The 22,068-nt window shown below is 37.3% G+C and overlaps 1 protein-coding gene across 5 annotated transcripts in view; it reads left to right on the top strand.

The window, feature by feature from the left end:
- Window positions 1-7,090: 7,090 nt before the first annotated feature.
- Window positions 7,091-22,068, top strand: part of SREK1 (splicing regulatory glutamic acid and lysine rich protein 1) — a 50,054-nt gene continuing 35,076 nt past the window's right edge. For 4 of the 5 annotated variants that reach the window (XM_003981024.6, XM_006927762.5, XM_006927764.5 and 1 more), the window contains exons 1-2: window positions 7,091-7,396; window positions 16,529-16,662. In XM_003981024.6, the coding sequence (XP_003981073.1) occupies window positions 7,236-7,396; window positions 16,529-16,662 (295 nt within the window). In that variant the 5' untranslated portion in view covers window positions 7,091-7,235. The other variant, XM_006927763.5, reaches the window with a different exon arrangement.

Here is a 22,068-nt window from a genome sequence, read left to right on the forward strand (position 1 = left end):
ACAACACATAAAATTTAACTAAGGATGGATCAGAAACCTAAATGTAAGAGATAAAACTAAAAGTTTCCAGAAGAAACAGGAGAAAACCTTGTGGGGCGCCTGGCTGCCTCCATCGGTAGAGCATTTGACTCTTGATCTTGGTGGGTGGGGGGGGGGGTGGGAATGAGTTCAAGTCCCATATTGGATGTAAAGCCTACTTAAAAAGAAAAGAAAAGAAAGGAAAAAAGAAAAAGAAAGGGGGCGCCTGGGTGGCTCAGTCAGTTAAGCATCCAACTTTGGCTTAGGTCACAGTCATACTTTGTGGGTTTAGGCCCCATGTCGGGTTCTGTGCTGACAGCTCAGAGCCTGGAGCCTGCTTCAGATTCTCTCCCTCTCTCTCTGCCCCACCCTCCACTTGCGCTCTGTCTCTCTCTCTCAAAAGTAAATAAAACATTAAAAAAAGAAAAGAAAAGAAAAGAAAAGAAAAGAAAAGAAAAGAAAAGAAAAGAAAAGAAAAGAAAAAAAAAGAAAGAAAAGGAAAGAAAATCTTTGTGATTTCGGGTTAGGCAAAGATTTCTTAGATGTGATAATGAAAACACAATCCATCAAAGAAAACATTGATAATTTGGAGTTCATCAAAATAAAAAACTTATACTCTTTAAAAAACACTATTAAAAAATGGAAAGACAAGTTACAGATGAAAAAATATTTGCGAGTCCTATGTCTGATAATAGATTTGCATCCAGAGTCGTAAAGAACTCCTTTAATTCTATGAAAAGAGACAGACAACTTCATTAGAAAATGACAAAAGAGGGGCGCCTGGGTGGCTCAGTCAGTTAAGCATTTGACTCTTGATCCTGGCTCAGGTCATGATCTCATGGTTCAAGAGACTGAGTCCTGTGTTGGGCTCCACGCTGACAGCATGGGGCTTGCTTGAGAGTCTCTCTCTTCTCTCTCTCTCTCTCTCTGCCTCTCTCTCAAAATAAATAAATAACTGTAAAAAATGCCAAAAGATTTGAGTATTTAAATAGACGTGTCATCAGAGAAGATATATGAAAGGCTAATTAGCACATGGTAAGTTGTTCAACTTTATTAGTCATTAGAGCAGTCAAAATTAAAGCCATGAGGAGATACCAGTACATGCCAACTAGAAAGGCTGTAATCAAAAAGGATGACAATATTAAGTGTTGATAAAGACGGAGACCATCTGTAACTCTCACATATTGTTGATGGGAATGTAAAATGGTATATATAGCCCCTTTGGGAAAACAGTTTACCAGTTTCTTAAAAAGTCAAACAAACTTACCATATGACCCAGTGATTCTACTCCTAGATATCTACCCAAAAGAAATTAGACCTGTATATGAATGTTCATAATAGCATTATTCATAATAGCCCTACCTGGAAACAACCCAAATGCCCATTAGCTGTTGAACAAATCAACAAAACTTTGAATATTCATACCACACTCTATCATTTGGCACTAAAAAGGAATGAAACTACTGATATAGGCATGCTTCTTCTATATGCATGAACCCTGAAAACATTAGGCTTGATGGAAGTTAGACACTCAAGATTACGTATATATCACTACATTCATATACAATTTTCAAAAAGCCAAATGCATCGAAACAGAAAGCAGATTAGTGATTGCCAAGAACTGGGGAATCACTGGAATTGATTTACCTTTTTGGCAACACACTTGAAATGATTTATGAATGTCTCCTGCTAATGTTTCCAGAACTCCCCTGATCAATTCCTTTCCTAAGATTTCTATGTGTAATTCTTTCCAAAATTCCATTAAGTATCTTAGTTGTCTTCTCACACATTTTTGGATTCATTTAGGGTAGCCAACATCTGTTGTACTTATGTCCTAGTCATACTTCTAAAGATTTGGTTGTGCCATAATTTCTTGTGCTTTATGAAGTAACCTTGCCATCATTCCTTTCTGGTTAAGCTATCTAGAGTAATTTCTTAGTAGTTAAAAAAAAAAGGTTATACCAAATGATATTTTTTCAAAATCAGTCCACTAGAGGCATGATGAACGAATCAAGAGTTCTGGATTCTGAAAGAAGAAGGTGATGTGGTTACACACAGGAAAGACTAAGAGTTTCTGCTATTATTTCTGGAAGAGTCCTATTTCAAGACACACTACACACATGAACACATATGTGCACACACATAGTGCACTCATGCATGCAAAGCTCTCGCTCCGTTTCTGAGTCTTTCTAGTTATTAACCTTCCTCCCAGTGCTTTCTCACTGTGTTCAGTCTACAGTCAGCGCTCCTCCTTCAAAGACAGGGCTACTTCTAGACCTTTCTTTACTTGAAATTACCTCTAAATTATTCTCTGTCAAAGTTTCCTTTAAAATTCCATAGAGCAGATTCACTGAAGATCTCCTTTGTTCAAAAAGCCAAACAAGACCAGAGGCAGCCCAGCCTCTTGTAAGTACGATCCACAGTCATCTCCATAGCTTCACAGATCCAACATTTTCTTCCACAGGCTGAACTTCCCAACCTATTCCTCCACAGACCAGCTCTGGGTTCTGAATCCAAGAAATACATATAACTTTAATGTCAATCTTCCTTTTTTTTGTTGTTCACTTATTTACTGGAGTTTATCTTTCTTATTTTTGGTTTCTGGTTTCGTCTTAGGGTCCTCGTCCTGATTGTGAGGAGACTTCTCTGCCCTGAAACTTCGTCACTGATTGTCTCACTGCTTTAGAATTTGTCGGGTCAGTAAGCAGATGAAACCAAGAGGCCTAAGTGATAAAGAAATATCTGCAAAAGGGGGCAACGAGAGTGGTTACAGAGGTTGGAGACAGAGCATGGTATAAAGGTCGAATTTCTTTTTTTTTCCCCCCAAAGTTGATTTATTTACTTTGACAGAGAGAGAGAGAGCACACATGCACTTGAGTGAGTGTGTGCAGGAGAGAGGCAGAGAGAAAGGGAGAGAGAGAGAATCCCTAGCAGGCTCTGGGCTGCCAGTGAGGAGCTTGACATGGGGCTCGAACCTACAAACTGTGAGACCATGGCCTGTGCTGAAATCAAGAGTCAGACACTTAGCTGACTGAGCCATCCAGTCACCCCAAGGTTGGCTTTCTAAAATGCATGTAAAAATGCCCCCAGGGTGGAACAGTTTGTCATTGGCCGAAGTGACAGGGCCATGCCAGGCCCAGGGGTGGGAAGTTTTGCAGGAAGATTTACAGAGGAATCAAGGGAAGTGATGTCATGGCCTTTGCTTCTCTAAACTGGTTCCTATAGCTTTAGTCTCAATAGTCACGTTATATTTACCAATGGGCAGATTTTATCCCTGATTTTGTCGTCTTACAGAATTTGATACTTTTCGTCATTCTTTCCTCACTCTTCACTTTTTCCTTATTAGAATTTTTTCCTCCCTTAACTTTTATGACTGTCCTCCCTCCTGGTTTTCCTCCTAGCTTTTGTTTGTTTTTGGCTAGTGTTTTAATCCCTTTAACGTTGCCCACTGCACTTCTGCTACACATGTGCTTCTACTTTCAAGCTTAAATCACATACTGTATCTTAGTTCTAGATATTTTCTCTAAATTTCATTTCAGAAGCTTGTCCATAATGGATCTCAATATTCTTTGCTCCTTCCTATCGCAGTTGCCCTTCCTTCCTATTTTTGGTCCTAAATTATGGCACTTGTACACAATCCCCCAGGCCAGGAACAAATTCCTCCCTTTGCTTTACCATCAACAGTAGATAGTAAATGTACTAAGTATTGCTTTTAAGACCTTCTAAATCAGGGGCTCTCAAAGTGGGGTTCTCAGATCACCACCAGTGGCAGCAGCACTTGGGAACTTGTCAGAAATTAAAATTTTCAGGCCCCACTCTGGTCGTACTCAGGATGAAGGCAGAGGTCTGTTTTAACATGCCCTCTGAGTGACTTTGATGTACACTGAAGTCTGAGGACTGCTTTTCTAACCTTGGAATTGTTAATCCTAGGGATCCATGTTGGGCTTCAGGAGGACCAAAAAACATCTGTAATTGTACCTAAAACTGAGTGTATTTCCATATATATATATTTCCAAGTGGATGATTTTTATTCCTTTTACTTTTTTTTTTTTTTAATGTTTATTTTTGAGAGACAGAGACAGAGCGTGAGCAGCAGAGGGGCAGAGAGAGAAGGAGACACAGAATCCTAAGCAGGCTCCAGATTCCCCATCTGTCAGCAGAGAGGGTTCGAACTCATGGGGACCGGACTGCAAGATCATGACCTGAGCCAAAATTAGACACTTAACCAACAGAGTCACCCAGGTACCCCACTTCCTTTTACTTTTAAATGGGTTCAATGCTTCCCAAATTTGGGACTGTTCTTTGCTTTCCCTTAATACTTGATCTAGTTCTTTCCCCTTTAGTCTCCACCCTTTTCAATGGATCTTCACGTTGCAGTGACAATGATCATTCTAAAACCTGAACCTGAACCTGCTCAAAGGTCTTCAACGACTCTCAATAGCATATAAAGTGTATAATAAAATAACCTCTTAGCATGACAAATAGCACCTTTCATCAAAGCTTATTCTTTTCCATGCATCTGAATATTCTGGACCTTACTTGGGCCCTCATACCTCCCTGCATTTGTACATTCTGCATACTCAGTCTATAGACTTCCCTTCAATGCCCCACCCCTCCCCCACCCCCTCCCTTAGCCTACCTACTTCCTGTTTAAGATTCAGAACAAGGAATCTCTTTTCTGGGAAGTCTTCCTTTAGGACTAAGTTTAAGTGGCCCTCCTACATGCTCCCAATTTTTGTCTGAGCTTATCCCTCTGGTAGTAGGTCTCAAACATTCATTTAAGACCCCTATACACTCTCAGAAATTATTGAGGAATTTACCACTTTAGAAATTAAATCTGAGAAACTTATTTTAAAACATTTAAAAACACTCATAAACTGTATGTTATTTTTTAAAAATATTTTAAACATTTATTTAGAGAGATAGAGCACAAGTGAGCAAGGGGCACAGAGAGAGGGAGACACAGGATTTGAAGCAGGCTCCAGGCTCTGAGCTGTCAGCACAGAGCCAGACATGGGGCTTGAACCCACAAACTGTGAGATCATGGCCTGAGCCAAAGTCGGATGCCCAACTGACTGAGCCACCCAGGCACCCCAAACCGATTGTATGTTAATGTAAATGATACATTTTTATGATAAAATGATACTTTGCAAAAAAGAATTTGAGAAAAGTGGCATTGTTTTACATTTTTCAAACCTCTTTAATGTTTGGCTTAATAGAAGACAGCTGGATTCTCCTATTCATGCATTCAATCTGTTGTGATATATTTTGGTTGAAACATATGAAGAAAATCTGGTCTCACTCAGATAAGGAGTTGGAAAAGGGAAAACTATTTTCATAGCCTTTCTAGATAATTCTAGATATTCTTCTTTGATATCACACCAAAGTTGACATATGGCAGTTTCTTAAGAGTGCAGTTGCAATGTGGACTGAGTCTGAAACTGTATCAGTTAACTTTGTATTCTGCTACATTAAAATGCATAGATCTATTTTCGACTTTGATGACTCATTTTGATTTTGTAATAGCATGCACTGGTTATTCTGAAAATAGTTGTTCATTGAGTTGTAGAGATCTTCCAAATGTTCACATATTTCATTATATAATGTCGAAAATTACATGTGTTAATATCACTAGTATTTTTTAACAGAAAAGACTTTACTGTAAAGTGGTAACTTAAGGGGGTGTATACAGGATGTATACAGGTTTTACACAATTTGTATTTCTGTGTGATTACTCAATCACACAAGTGCTTTTTTTGGAGACAACTCTTACTTGGGCATGCAGTGTTAAATACTTACCATTTCTTCACATATATTAGAAAGACGCGTATGCTAGGGTGAAGATTTAATGAAATTAATAATTTTTACTCCTTTGTCAAGGATACTCAGTTTATTTAAACAATCTTTTTTTTTTTAATGTTTATTTTTGAGAGACAGAGAGAGAGAGAGAGAGTCAGTCAAGAGCTCAAGCCCCGGGGCAGGGCTGAGAGAGAAGCAGACACAGAATCTGAGGCAGGTTCCAGGCTCTGAGCTGCCAGCTCACACACCACAAGATCATGACCTGAGCAAAAGTCAGGGGCTCAGCCGACTGAGCCATCCAGGTGCCCCCACTTAAAGATTCTTAAATTTTGTATGCTACCATTGCAAGGAGGTGAAACATACAAAATATACTACTCTTGGTGCATTTTGGCGCCGCTGCCTCGATTCCTGCTAAGTTGCCAGCAGTTTAACCTTGTGTTGCTTTTACATCCTCAGTGCAAGTGTCAACGAAGTGAAAAAGGTCAACAAAGTCTTAGCATTATATTGTAAACTGTTTTGACCTTGCGGACCCACGGAAAGGGCCTTGAGTACCCTCAGGGTTCTAGGGATGGCATTTTGGGAGCAGCTGCCTTCGTTTCACATACTTGGTTGTCCCTCATTAGGTTGCAAGTTCCATGTGGACTGTCCGTAACTGTCTTTTACGTGCCCTTGTCTAAAAGTGCCTGGTATGTAATGCTCAATAAATATTAATATTTATATAAATATTGTAAATAAATATCTGCGAAATGAGCGAATAAATGGCAAGTTATAACAACCACTGCAGAGCCTTCATCTTACTGCCTCCTTTCTTAATTCAATCGGAACTTAAAGGTTGTGTAAATTTTTCCAAGTTGTTTTTAATTAGGACGCGGCCAATGTTTTCAACAGTTGGGCGGTTTCAATAGTTGGGGCGGGGAAGCCGCCTGTACGTGATCGTGACCGGCGATAGTTTAGCCAAGCATTAATCTGTGATGCCCGAGAGGCATTCCTCCTTCACCGCCCCAGACCGGCAGGCCAGGCCTCTTGGTTCCCCAGTTCTACCTAGGGTAAAGACGGGAAAGACCTGGGTCTCCCCAATTACGCGAGCACAGAAATGTATTCAGTTGAAGCGAGGGGGGGGGGATGGGGAACCCGTAATAATTCCGACGAAGACAAGACTAACAGGAGCTACGGCCTCGGGCACCCGGGAGCCCCAGGCTACAGCCTCCGCCGACCCGCCGGGTTGCCGGGGCGACGCTTCCGGCAGGCGCGCGCAGCCCTGGGAGCAGAGGAGTTGCGGAATGGGTGGCTAGACCTGCCCGCCTCCGTGAATTCGCCAGCGGGAGCGCGCTCGCGGCCGCGCGTACTTCGCTTTCCCGGCTCCGTCGCTGACGCGTCGTAGACGTTGGGGAGCGGGAGACAGCAGCAAGCGGGTCGGGATGAACCCCGGCGGCGGCTTCGGGTTGGCTTTAGGCTTCGGCCTCACCCCTACGGCGGTGATTCAGGTGACCAATCTGTCGTCGGCGGTGACCAGCGAGCAGATGCGTACGCTTTTTTCCTTCGTAGGAGAAATAGAGGAGCTGCGGCTCTACCCCCCGGAGTAAGTGCTCGAGCTTGGCTGGGGGAGGGGCGCGGGCGCCATAGAGACCTCGGGCACCGAGGCGTGGGGGAGAGCGCGGACGGGGGCGCGCCGTGCCCGTCACGTGATCTCCCGGGCTTACCTTGGTGCCCATGTTTGATTAGGGCACCCCGGCGCTGGGGCCCTGCGGTTCTGCTCTCCTTGTTAGTCTGACTTTGGGGGTAACCTCTGCACCGAACCGTTACAGAGAATGTAGAGAAGTTGTTTATTTTCGTGCCTCCCCGATTTGTGGTCTCCACTGGGTCCTCGTGTTCAGTGTCTCTCCTTTTTCCTTTTTCTTCCCGAACTTAAGATGGCCGCAGGTGGGCCCGGAATAGTCCTCATGGCAAACGCCTGTTAGCGTTCTTGTAATGTAAAAATCGCGGAGACCGCGCCGGACGAACTGTCCCACTTGTTAGGGCTTTAGTGTCAGGCCGTTGTGCTGATTAGAAAGCCTGCGGCTGATGACAACTTGGAATTAGGGCTGCCATTTGTTCTCTAGGGTGGTGTTCACAAATTCAGCATCTTCTTGTCTAATCTGACCGAGCCCATCCATGTTGTTAAAGATCGTGTCTTTTCGCCCTTTTGGCAGCGGATTAAAATTTCCGCTTTGAAGGTCACACTGTCCTAAGCCTTTCAGAGAAAGTATTAGTCGGTGAAGGATTATCCTTGGTGTATGCTCTAAAAGTCTAGATCTTTATTGGCATTTAGAGCTTGCGGCCAATTCCCAAGTATGTATTTTGAAGTAAGATTTCCCTTGTATAGTACTGTGTACTCACAAAATTTGTAAGGGTTTACGGGTTCACATTCTTACACGCATAAACTTTTTTTTTTTTTTAATGGTAGAGCTTAGAATTTTAAAATAGTATTTTGTTCATTGTTTCAAAATCCTTTGAAGGAAGGGCTAGTAGTTGCCCAGGATTTCTTTCTTTCAAAAAAATTGTCTTTGACTTTTTGGTTCATTTCATAATGATGCACGTAGACCTATTTTTCTTTCGGTTTCTATGTGTAAGTATATCGCATGGCTACGGTATAAGATATTGGTAAAAGTTGGTATTTGGGTTTAAATTTAAATTTTACTTTCTAAAGTTACTCTCTTTTTGTTTTGAAATATTTAATGCAAACTAAAAAGTTGAACGAATAACACCCACGTTTCCTTTACCTGTATTCTTTCTTTACCAGTTGATTTTTTCTCTGTCTCCCCCTCTAGCTATCTGCACCCTCTACACTTCCTCTTTCTTCCCATCTTTTTCAAAGTAGTTGCAGACCGCATGATTATTTTTTTCTCAACACTTAAGTCTCTCTCTTCAGAACAGGTACATTCTCCTACATTACCACAATACTATTAACGTGTCTAAGAAATTTAACATTGGTATATATAACAAGTAGTTCATATTTAAATTTAACCAGTTATTATAATCATTTTTTTTCTTTTTCTTTTTTTGGTCTAGAATATAATCGGAAACCACCACTGCATTTAGATGCTACCTCCTTTAATCTAGAACAGTCCCCTGTTGCTTTTAAAAAAATATTCCATAACAGTGATATTTTGTTTTGTAGTTTGTTTTGTAGAATGATGCATAATCTGGGTTTATATAGATTGTTTCAGATTAGATTGTTTATATTGATTAGATTCAGATAATACATTTTTTGTTCAAGAATACTTCATCATAAGTACATGCACATACATATTTATTGACTAGCTGTGGCATATATGGCTTGAATATCTTATTTAACTTTTGAAAATGATTTCTGCTATCTCTTCATTTAAGCATTCAGAACATTTCTTAATAACTGAGAAGTACTTGGAGGAGTGCTGTAGCCTTAGGAGTTGGATTCGAGCACTAAAATTTTGTACATGAACCCTTGTAAACTAACCTTGCTTTCAAGGTTGTGGTAATAAGTTGTCTCATAGGTAGAAGAAATAGTTCACAATGCCAACATAATATCACTTTCATTGTTAAAACCAGGGTTAGGGTGGCAATATGCTGCCAGTTATAATGTGACCTTAGTAATGGGCTGTTTATTGAAATTAGATTTTCATTACTTGGAGTTTAAAAGTCAAAAAGAATAAAAAGCTTTTAAACATAGTGGAGTTAGTGTGTCACAAACTGTGATACATTTTGCAAAATTGTAACCTAAATATGACACATATGGGCCAGGAAAAATTCTTCAGTTTTTCCTCAAGTGCAGTCCCTTCCTGCTTTTCAAAAATATTGCCATGATTTAACAGTGTGTTTTCTGCTCTATAATGAAGTTGTCATAACCTAGTCTTTATATTAAAGATACATTTGTAGATTTGAGCTGAAATGGATAACATTGCAATAGTAGTAGTAGTGAAGACAGATATGATTGTTTTGCAGTCTCTTGGAAACTGTATTTTATGATTAATGTTTGGAAGCGGAGTTAGTATTTCATTTGTTTTAAATTTGGAAATATATTTCTTTAATAGAATGGGAAAATCATTTCTCATTAACATTTTAAGAATTAAGTTGCTAATAAGACAATTCAGATTTTAAATCTGACTTTTTTGGAATGAGGCAGTGATTCACTTTTTAATTTTTAAACATTGAGAATTAGTGTAAATATTCATTGTACATGTTTAAAATTCTCAATTGTGATCCTTTTTTGTGCAGCCGGCTGATAAATATCCAGAATTTTTTTTTTAGCTTGTTGCACAACAAATGAATATCATGTCATGAACACCTTTTTATGGCAGTAAAAAAATTTTCTGTAGTTTTTTTCAGTAACCTTTTTTTATTAGGTATAATGTACATACAGAAAAGTGAATGGATAAACATGCAGCTTGATGAATTTTCACAAAGCGAACATACCTGTGTAATCAGCATCCACATCAGGCTTATCTGCACCCTAGAAGTTTCCCATTGTCCCCTCCAAGTGACTAACCCCCAAAGGGTAATCCTATCCTGATTTTCAACACCATTTCTGACTACATCAACACCTATGTTGATTTTTTTGCTTACTGGTTTTCTTCACTTCTGTAGTCTTCAAAAATAGTAACAAGCAAGGGAAAATGTGTTAACTACTTATTTAGTTAAAAAAAATAGAATCAGTATAGTCATTTTATGAGACATAGAGAAAAAGAAACACCACTTAAGATCTTACCATCCTGTCAAAACCTCTCTTCATTTCCATGTATTTGCCTGCAATCCTTTTTATATGTGCTTATTTTAATGTAGTGTAATAGAATGATTTATACACTGATAGTAAACTTTTTCATTCAATGTGTAATAAGCGTTTTTTCATATTACTCTGTCTTATTTATAGTAATAACATTTTAAAGTCTGTAATTATGTCTTGTGTGTTTTTGAAATTCTATCTAATCTATATTGGTCACTTTTTTGGTGTTTTGAGTTTGTGGATTTTAGCTAGAAATGTGTATTTTTGATTGTCAACAGTGATTGGAGTGCCTTCTGGCATTTGATGGGCAAGTGTCAGTAATTCATAAGAAAATCTTAAATAAGGAAAAATTGTGCCATCCAAAGTACCGCTGTAGTCCTACTGGGAAATCATGTTATAAATTATGTGTCAGTTAATATTTTTATATATAAGTCCGTGTACTTTGTCCATGCTTTGGATTATATCCTTTTTGATCTAACAATACTGGGTATATTATACCACATTGACTTTTAAAAAATTGTAGAGTGCCATTACCTGTTTAATGAAAAATAAAATAACCAGTTAGGGCCCACAAAATTTGATGCTCAAAAAAGTTGGTTCTGTAATTTCTGCATTAAACTCCTAGTCAGAAATTTCTGATTTTTTGGAAAAATGATTGTAGAAAGTTTTGCATTTGAAAAAAGAAACAAAATTGGATTCAGCAAATGAGGTTTAAGTAAAATCTGCTATACTTGGATACTGGTACTTTGTTCAGAAGCATACACTTAGAACAAATGGAATATGTAACATCCTTTTAAACATTAAAAATTAATTAAAATTAAAGCTTGGGTGACTTGGATGAGTGTCCGACTCTTGTTTTCAGCTCAGGTCATGATCCTAGGTTCGTGGGACCGAACCCTCAGAGGCTTTATTGTCCCCAGTTCTCTCTCTCTCCCTCAAAAAAAAATTTTTTTTTAATTAAATAAAATTAAAATTCTAGGTCCAAATTACATTTATCTATTTTTTTTGTAAAGTTTATTTATTTTTGAGAGAGAAAGAGAGCACGTGCAAGCAAGTGGGGTAAGGGCAGAGAGAGAGGGAGACCGGAGACAGAGAATCCCAAGCAAGTTCTGTGCTGTCAGCACAGTCCAATGCTGGGCTCTGAACTCATGAACTGTGAGATCATGACCTGAGCCAAAATGAGGAGTTGGATGTTTAGCCAACTGAGTCACTCTGGAGCCTCCAAAATTACGTTTAAAAATAATAATTCTATTTAATTAAAAACTAAGTCTATTTAAAAGTTTACACTTATTAGAATGAAAGATATAAGTATAAAAATTGGAAACAATGACTTATAAATACACATTTGTTGAGAAATTCATCATGTGTATTTAGACTTGCCACTGTATTGTATTTTAGATTATAATGTTCAAAATTAAAGTGTTAACTGTAAGCTGAACTTTATTTTGTATTTTTAGAAAGGTAATTGGAGATGAAGATAAAGAGAGAATTTCTTAGAGCACTGTGTAAACCATACCTAGGTATCCACATTCCTATGATAATATTGGGTCAGAACAGATCAACCTTTTCAACCCACTTCCTGGGCTTCTCAAATCTTGGTAATGGTAGCCTATCCTAACGTGTAGTTGCTTTACTAACCAGTGTCCTATTTCCTACTTACTCCTCTGGATGTTTTAAATTTGAAGCGATGTGGTTTTAAGTAGGAGTATTGGAAAGTGCATTTTTAGTTTTCAACAGTGACGATTTAGGTTTCCATTCTCTCATAAAAGGACCTGTCAGTTTAGGCATGTCATCTCACTGGCAGTTTGTTAGGCTTTTGCAGATTTCAGTGCTAAAAGAGAGTGTGCTTGTAATTGCTAGGGCTTTAGTAGTACATTGTAATTATATGGTTTTTTTTGGGGGGGGGGTGGTTTGCAAAAGACAGAAACACTGCTACCCAGTCTGGCTCAAGAAGAGGTAAAATTATTAAAAAGATGGATATATCTCTAAGTTAAGTAGGCCTCATGGGAACTGGGACTGGGAACCAGAAAGATACCAGCATCCAAGGTGATTATCTGCCTCTTCTCACAGGCTTTATTGTCCGCTCAGTTTGTTTCTGTGTATCTGCTCTATTTTCTTTGTGGACTTATTTTGTACTTGGTCATTTGGCATCTGGCCCAAGCCCAGACTCTAAGTGACTTTTCAGCCCAAGAGAGAGAATCTGATTGTTGCAAGTTCATTTGATCAAGCCATCCAAATGATAAGCTATTGGTTAGCCAGTGAAATGGGCCTTTGTGTCATGTGACTAATCAACTGTGACTAGAGGCCTCCCAAAATCTGATGAGGGTTTCATCTAAGGAAACTGCTAAGGCCTGGGCTGAAAGTGTATAGAATGTGGGGTGTACCTACCTAGTCACTTTGTTATCTTAAAATGGCTTTCCAGAAGATTTGTAAACTTGAGCCTTGAATAAAAGTGGAATTACCATTCAAAAAGGAGAGGTAGGGGGCGCCTGGGTGGCGCAGTCGGTTAAGCGTCCGACTTCAGCCAGGTCACGATCTCGTGGTCCGTGAGTTCGAGTCCCGCGTCGGGCTCTGGGCTGATGGCTCGGAGCCTGGAGCCTGTTTCCGATTCTGTGTCTCCCTCTCTCTCTGCCCCTCCCCCGTTCATACTCTGTCTCTCTCTGTCCCAAAAATAAATAAACGTTGAAAAAAAAATTTAAATTTAAAAAGGAGAGGTAGGATATCATAGGCAAATGGAACAACATGTGCAAAGCTGACCCAGATACTCAGAATGTGTTCTGTAAACCACAAATATTTCTAATGCCTGGATTTTGGGGTGAATTTATATGATAAAGCAATAACAGAAGCATGTCTTTGAGGAAATTTAAGCAGTGTGGAATGACATGACAAAATTTAGGGGTTAGAAAGATCACTCTGGCAGCTTTTGTGAAGACCATTATTAAGTAGTTCAGATTGGAGTCATTGTGATTTTTTTAGGAGCCATTGTAAATAATCTGGGTGAGAAATGATGAGGGCCTGAATTAAGGCCTCGATAATGACAGTGATAAAGGGATTAATGTGTACAAATATTTGGGATGCAGTCTTCACAGGACTTTATGAAGAAGATGAAGAAGAGTGAGGGTCAAATATGGAAACAACCCCCAAATCTCAGTAGTTTTGTAAAAACAGCTTATTTTTAATGCTAAGCTTGCAGAGTAGGGAACTCTACTCATTGTGGTTGCTCACTCTGAGATGAAGCTGATGTAGCAGCCACCCATTTCTTGAATGTGGCTAGTCACTGTGGCAGAGGAAAAGAGCCAAGCGGTGGCCCTTAAAGCTCCTGAATGTCAATTCTGCTTCTATTTAATTGGCCAAAACAAGTTGCATAGCCACACTTAACTTCAGGGAACAAAGACATGGATTTTTACCATGTAGTCAGAAGAGATTTGGAAATGTTTAGGGAACTGTACTAATGACGGTTACATTTAGTGACTCCAGATTCATAACATGGGTAATACAGTGATGTTTTTAACTGAGAGATGAAGTATAGGACAGGGACCAGGATTGGTGAGAAAGAGGGATGATGAATTTATTTTAGACCCAATAAGTTTTGGGGGATGGGCCCTGTGACCATCACAGCAAGCACTTAGATCTGGGAGTCTAAAGCTCGAGAAAGGCTTCAATTGGAGATTGGGTAATGTAAAGGTGAGTTAAGTCTAGAGGTGAATGTTTTTACCTCAGTGACAAATTCATAAAGTGCTGGTCTTAGTTGTTTGGGGGTTGGGGTGGTCATTGTTGGAGAGTGCCTGTGGAAGCCTGAACTGGATAGGCTTAGGTAGGAGTGAATTGGGTTGGGTTGGGTGAGAAAGAGGTAGTTTGATTTTGTTAACTTGTATTACCCTGTTTATGTTAATAGTATAAATAGTTTCAAGTTCTAAATGCAAATGTGTTCTGTTATCACAGTATTTTATTAATAGCATTAATATGTATGTTTAACCATTGTCAAAATGGATATGTTGCTTTATGTAAAAGATTTTTTAATTTTGAAAACGGCTTCTGTTTGTGGAATTGCTAATTAAATAGTACATTAAGATGCTTTAAAATTCTATATTAGTTGAATGAATAAGATTGCATGAGATTTGGATTTAGATGATTAGACTTAGACTGAAGTCCCAGTTTTGCCATTTACTCAGGTTAGGATTATGGTCAACTTCCGTGATCTCTTTTGTAAAGTAAATGCCTTACTGCACAACGCAAATATGATATTTTTCAAATGGTCTATTTGTTTATTTTTTAATGTTTATTTATTTTTGAGAGAGAGAGACACAGACAATGCAAATGCAGGAGGGACAGAGAGAGGGAGACAGAGTCTGAAGGAGGCCCCAGGCTCTGAGCTGTCACCACAGAGCCTGATGCGGGGCTCAAACCCACGAGATGTGAGATCATGACCTGGGCTGAAGTCAGATGCTTAACCGACTGAGCCACCCAGGAGCCCCTGGTCTCTCCTGTTTTAGTGTGAAATACCTTAATGCTTTAAAGGACTGTGTATATTATCTATTAGGTATATATTTAGCTTCGGTGGCTTTTGTCCTTGCTAAAGACAGTTTTAGACTTTAATTGAACATAATCGTGGACAGATTGACAAAATGATCATCACTGAGATATTTTGGAATCTAAAAAGATGGATTCATATTCTGGAAAAACTGCTTTCATCTGGGCTGTGTCTGGCTTGCCAGACTGAACTGAATCTGATAGGATTTAGAAGGGTCTGTGCTTTTCTGGGTATAAAATATGTAAAATTTTGTTTGTAAAATCTTTTGTCTGGAAAATCGCAATGCTGCCTAGGGTAAAGCAGTGTAGTATATGCAAAACACCTTAATTTTCATACCATGATGTCTGTCTGTAAGATTCTGGTGAAGTTTTTAGTTAAAAGGGTTGGAAATGGTTACAAAATTTGAAGTCTTGAGGATTGGGGCTTCTATAAAGTGTGCCTATTGATGATGTACTGGTTGAACATTTTTGGGTTAAATCAACTGTTTTCATGTTTCACTCTGATTAAGTACTCATTAATTTACATGTCAAGTTTTTACCGATGAGGTGATAGGCCTTCCTAAATTGCTGTCAGCCTTTGCAGGCAAATTACCATTAAAAGACTAAATTTTGCCTGGTGCAGCCACTCCAGACAGCAGTATGGAGGTTCCTCAAAAAGTTAAAAATAGAACTACCCTACCATCCAGCAGTTGCACTACTAGGTATTTACCCAAAGAATACAAAAATACTGATTCAGAGGGGGTACATGCACCTCGATGTTTATAGCCAAATTATGGAAATAGCACAAATGTCCCATTGACTGGTGAATGGACAAAGAAGACACGCGTGCGTGCACACACACACACACACACACACACACACAGTGGAATATTACTCGGCATAAGAAAGAATGAAATCTTGCCATTTGCAGTGAAATGGATGGAGCTGAAGAGTCTTATGCTGGGCGTATTAAGTCAGAGAAAGACAAATACTTTGTGATTTCACTCATATGTGGAATTTAAGAAACAGAACAAATGAGCAAAGGGAAAAAGAGACAAACCAGGAAACAGACTCTTAACTACAGAGAACAAACTAATGGTTACCAGAGGAGCTGTGGGTGAGGGGATGGGTTAAATAGGTGATGGAGATTAAGGAGTGCACTTGCTGTGATGAGCACTACCAGGTGATGTATGGAAGTGTTGAATCACTATATTGTAAACTTGAAACTAATACTACACTGTGTGTTTACTGGAATTTGAATAAAAACTTTAAAAAGGCTAAGTTTTCATGTCTTAATGAAGACATTAATGAAAGACATTTTCATGTCTTAATGATTCTTAGCAGTCAAAATTCTTGTCTTGATTATGTAAGACTGTGTAAAGATCTGAGAAAGAAATTTCAAATGAAAATGACAAAATCAGCCAAATGTTTATTAGTCCAATTGTTTTTCTTTTTATTTTGCAGCAACACACCTCTTGCTTTTTCTTCCAAAGTATGTTATGTTAAGTTTCGTGACCCATCAAGTGTTGGCGTGGCCCAGCATCTAACTAACACGGTTTTTATTGACAGAGCTCTGATAGTTGTACCTTGTGCAGAAGGTTGGTATCTTATGTGGTTTTTTTCTATTATTGTAATCTCTGTCCTGTGTGTTACTACCTTTGGCTTTCCTAGAAATTGGTAGGTAGATAGTACTCTTGTTGTGTGTGTGTGCATGTGTGTATGAATGAAATTTGGAGAAGGAAATAATTTTTACCTAATAATAAAATATATTAAAATGGTTGACTTATTAATTCTATATGCATGAGATTTAATAGCCAAACATTTAAAAATTTCATGAATTACTTGGCTTCTCTGGTTTGCTTTTGTTTTTTGTAGTTAATTTGCAAGTTGTAAACGAAGCTTTCTGAAATTAAAATATTAGGGTGGTAGGGGAAATTATTTTTAATATGTAAATAAGTGAGCATTTGCCCCTATATATACAATATTAATTGTATTACATAAATAAAAGCTATGCATTTTGCCAAATTGGGGATAAATGGTATTTGTAAGAAAAATATTCATAATTTAATCTCTGACGTATCCTCGTAAGGTAATTCACCTTGTTGCTGGGACCATTATTTTATATTCAGTGTGACTGCTGTGCAACTGAAATTTATGTTTTTATTTTAATGGCTTGTTTTTCTTGGAGGGTAGGTTGGGTAATTGAAGAAAAATAATGGAAAGTAATTTTCCAAGGCCTCCATCAAGGAAATAGATGTTGAAGATGGGAACAAGGCCAAAGCCTTACAGAGCTAATTATTACTAATACTTATTTTTTAGTAACTTCTATTTACAGAGTCATTCCCATATAATAGGCTGTGCTGAATTTGACAGTTCTAGTGTGTGATTAACTTTTATTCAGAGTACAGATTATGGCATGTGTACATGGATTTTAGAATAGGTTATTATAATTTAAATGTCTTTAAAACTTGTTTTCACTAGCGGATGGTAAATGTTTTATAACATAAAAAATTTACCTGGAACAATTTAATGAATTTTCATATGTCATGTTTTAAAAACCTCTTTTAGAAACCAGGTTAATATTAAAATAACCTAGTATATGGTAAACATTGCTGTGCTTCGAAAGTTTTATACTTATTTCAGAATGCCTATTCTGGGATGTCAGAAACATTATAGTTAGATACAGTGAGCTCCATTCTGTTGGTTTTGAAGTCCCAGAATAGCACATTCTGTATTTTTTTCAGATAAATTTGAAAGTCTTTTCCCATGCCTGGGGGTTAGAATGGAGTAGGGGGAATAAAATGGGTTAAAGGTAATTATTTGTTGAATCCCCATCCTTACCTGTTGATCTGTAAGTGGACCGTGAGCCCACAGTTGGAGAGCAAGGTGAGAAAGCTGGTAATGGTTTAGTTGTGCATATCAAGTTCCTATCAGTTTCATCATGCCAGGTAAACTGCACGGGAAAAAAGAAATTAGTATGTTAATTGGGAGTATTAATCATATCTGAAAATTATGCCATCACCAGCACAGGACCTTGTATTATGTTAGCTCATTACTGAATTGGAAGGAAGAATACTTACCAGTGTTGCTTCGTTGGAACCTTGCTATATTCCATTGATTTTTTTCATCTGTTTGAGAAGCCCAGACCGTTATTTGTCATAAGTTTTCAAGGTTATGGGTGTGTAAGAGGTTCCCTTTTTTTGTTTGTTTTGCTTAATAAAGATTAATAAATACAAATTTATTATAATAGCCCTTGAGTATTACTAGTGTTGCCATTTTGAGACCATTTTACTGGTTTTGAACATGAAAGTTTAGTTGTATTTTAGAGCACTGACTGATAAAATAATTGGTATTAGAGAAGCATTCAGATACACATTTTTCACTAGTTTAACTAAATACCACAGAATGACCTTATAGAAACTGAACTATGTTACAGTGAGCTGTCAAAGATCTGATTATGTGCTGCAAGCAAAGTTATGATGTATTATACTAAAAGAGTAGCAAAGTGAGTTTGAAGTAAACCAAAGTGAAGAGTTCCCGTGGAGTAAGTTCTCTTAGAGGAGATGGGTGCTGTAAACATTCTTGTGTTCACTTTACTGACTGCATTCTTTCTTTGATGTTACAGAAACAGCATTACGAAAGAAATGAGAAAACCATAGAAACAGTTTTAAGAAAATTTTTTCAGTTTCTTTCAGTTTGCTGTTTTTGTAATGCAGACAGTTTTGTAACAAGCTCCTAAAGCTGTATAAGTAATGTTTGGTGTGTAAGTTTCATACAGAGTAAGCATTAACTATTGTTAATGAAACATGCCATTTCAAAATAAAATATACTTTCATTATACTTGTCCAAATATGACCTTTTTGTTGTTGCGTGCATCTCAGATTTCTTTTTTATAAATGTTAACACTTAGAAAAAGATAAGGTCAAACATAACAAGGGTGTCAAGCCTAATCATCAGTCGTAACTTTATGTCCACATTTTCTGGTAGATGGATTTTGACTATTAATTTGGTTTTGTATGTTTTCTCTATGTGATATTTGTGCATTATTAGATGACTAGACTGGCCAAGGCAGACCTGTTACACTTGCCTGAGTTAGGCATTGTTTGCCATGCCACTAAACCTGCCGTCAAGTGAAACCTTCATTGGGGAAATGAGATCGGAGTCTGAACCGCAGAAGATGGACGCCCTGTCTCTGTTTTTTATTGTTTTACTTTAATTTCATTTCTTTTTCTTTATTTTGTCCCTTTTTTTTGTTTTTGTTTTTGTTTTTGTTTTTGTTTTGTTAAATCTCTTTCACTTTAACTTGTGAGCTGGTTTTCCAGTTCTTTGTAAATGGTATTCCATTAAGGGTTCATAACATTGCTTTGCAGATTATATTGGGAGATGATTAGCAGAGCTCAAGCTTACGATAAAGTAAATTTTCATAGTAAACTAGGATACAGTGTTGTGAAGCTCAGTGAGTCTTAATTGGTATTATAGACTGCACAGGTACATTTTGTTCTCAAAACACTAAAACACTGGTAGAATTGTTAGGAACATTTTGTGGTCTCATTGCAACATTTTTGCAGTTTTTCTCCCAAATCTACATCTTTCATAAAAACCAACTGATAGTTTTTAATTTTCATCCTTCCCCCTAGAATTTTAAGCATACAAAATCCTCAAGGAAAATAAGTAAATTTCTTAGAAAATAACTTACTTCCTTGACTTATGAAGACTTTTACTTGCCTGCATGGGGAATGGATATTTGAGAAGCTTGAAAACTTACTTTCATGTATGTTTCTCTGCTTGAATTTTTTGAAAAATTTTCAGATATTACCAGCTTCTAAATGGAATCTGAGGATTAGGATTAGTACTTAATTTTAATACCATGAGAGCTCTTTTTCCTCTCAGTTGTTTTTGAGGAGTATAGTTTGGGAAAAATGCTAAATGCTTGTTTGCTTTATACTTTGATATACTCTGATAGTATTTAGAAGGTAATTTTGATAGAATTCTGTCTTGGAAGTTAAGCAATGGGACTTTTTTCTTAAAGGATCTTTAATGGTAATTAGAATTAAAACATGTGCCTACCTATGGTTAGACTTAATATTTATAGTAGTTTATTACTACTGTGATAGGCAGTGAGGGGCAGACAACCTATTGATAAGTGAGTCTTTGTAATATTAAGTATTCAACTTTTAGCCTGTGTTGAATACGTTGTGTAGTTTTACTACACTGTCTTGTAGACACTTATGCTTATTTAATTGACAAGTAATTCTAAATTGGGAACATTAACAGATTGAAACTGTTTGTTTTTTGGGTGCACACATTAGGGTAATGAAGCATAAGATTTACACTGTGGAACCTCAATTGATTTATCAAGATGTGTTCAGGTTTTATAAGCATTTGAAAAATAATACGTAAAACGGGTCCGGTAGTAATATAAATAGCTTAGTATATATGTGGGTATACAGATACGTGTATTAATACCAATAACATAAAATAAATTCTTGTTATTTCATGTCTTCAGTAAGGCCTACCTACATTTTATTTATATTTATGCATGTTTAAAAAATTCTTTGTGCAGAATTTACATGAAATAAAAAGATAACTGTTTTTGAAATTAGTACATTAATGGAGACTTAGATGTTGCAAAATTTAGGGAAAAGGCGTTTGTTAAAGCTAATCAAATGTAATTTTTCTGTTATAACAAAGGTTTAACCATTATTTAAAGCAAAATTTAAAAGCTGTCTTGAATTCCATCCATGTTTAGAGGTATATGCAGATAATATTGTTTAGAGATTTATCCTGCACATCTGGTGGTTTTAAATAGAATTTCTTCCTCTAAAATCCAGCATGGTGCTTTTGAAACGTACTCCATATGCTATTTCCAATTTAGTGTGACTTTCTACACTGTTTTAAATTATTTTTGAAGACTCCATAATGGAAGTGTATAGCCAGCTACCACATAATTTTAAGTAGTTCTTCTAAAATCGATATCTGTAGTCAACTTTTTAAGAACTATTTTAGTGGGGGCGGTAAGAGAGAGAGGACACAATGGGAAAACGTGTGAAAGTTGCAGTTCTTATCAAAATTAATTGGTTAGAATTTAATAGTTAAATACAGCAAATTGAACTTATTTTAGAGTAGATTTTTCATTAATTGTAGGGATTTTTTTCTTAGTGTCTAAGAATATTTTAGTGTTTTTGTCGTTATTTTTATTAGGCAGTTAAGATACTTACAAGCAAGACATTTAGGCATTAACCACCCCTCTTCAGACAAGGATACATAAATTGGTTCTAAAAGTCAGGAGTTTAAGAAGTTTCCTGAGACTAGGGAACTTTTATTGTTAGGAATTCTCAAAAATTTTAAGTTTCCCAAGGCATATTCTTTGAAATTGGATTCTTTTAGGCGTCTCTGACCTAGTTGGTGAGATGTCTTCTTAACTGGATGGGTGTAGGCTTCCTTTTAAATTGAAGCTGATTGCTTGCAGTAGGCTTTTGTTTTTTTCTGTCTACTTGAAAGTGAATGGAATTTATTGGGAGGTTATTAAAATTGTTTGCATCACCAGTAGGTAGGTTTAGTAACCAGGATAGGGGCACCCATTAAGGAACAAATTTCAATTCGCACATATTTGTTTTTCCTTTTCTTTTTTTTGACTAATTTGGTTATTTGCCATTTCTGGGGATTAAACTTTAAAAAATGTTCTTCTTTTCTGTATCTGATGTTCTGTGTGCTATTAGTGATGCAGCCAACACGAACGGTTGTCATGTGTAACACAACTTTCGATCACCGCGAAAACACCGTCCTGGGAAAGCGTCCATGCTTGATATCGTTTGGTTCATGAACATTAAGTTTCCAGTACAGGTGACCCATAGCTCAAAGTGTTAAATAATTGTCTACATTATTCAATTTTTAAAATAATATTCCATTATTGAGATTGTTAGTCTTTGAAGTTTTGCTCACTTTTATTTTTCCTAGTAGAGCAGGATAAAAGGAAAGACTTAAGTTCTTATTTATTTCTTTAT

Source organism: Felis catus, chromosome A1, assembly GCF_018350175.1.
Source record: "Felis catus isolate Fca126 chromosome A1, F.catus_Fca126_mat1.0, whole genome shotgun sequence".
Taxonomy (NCBI): Eukaryota; Metazoa; Chordata; class Mammalia; order Carnivora; family Felidae; genus Felis; species Felis catus.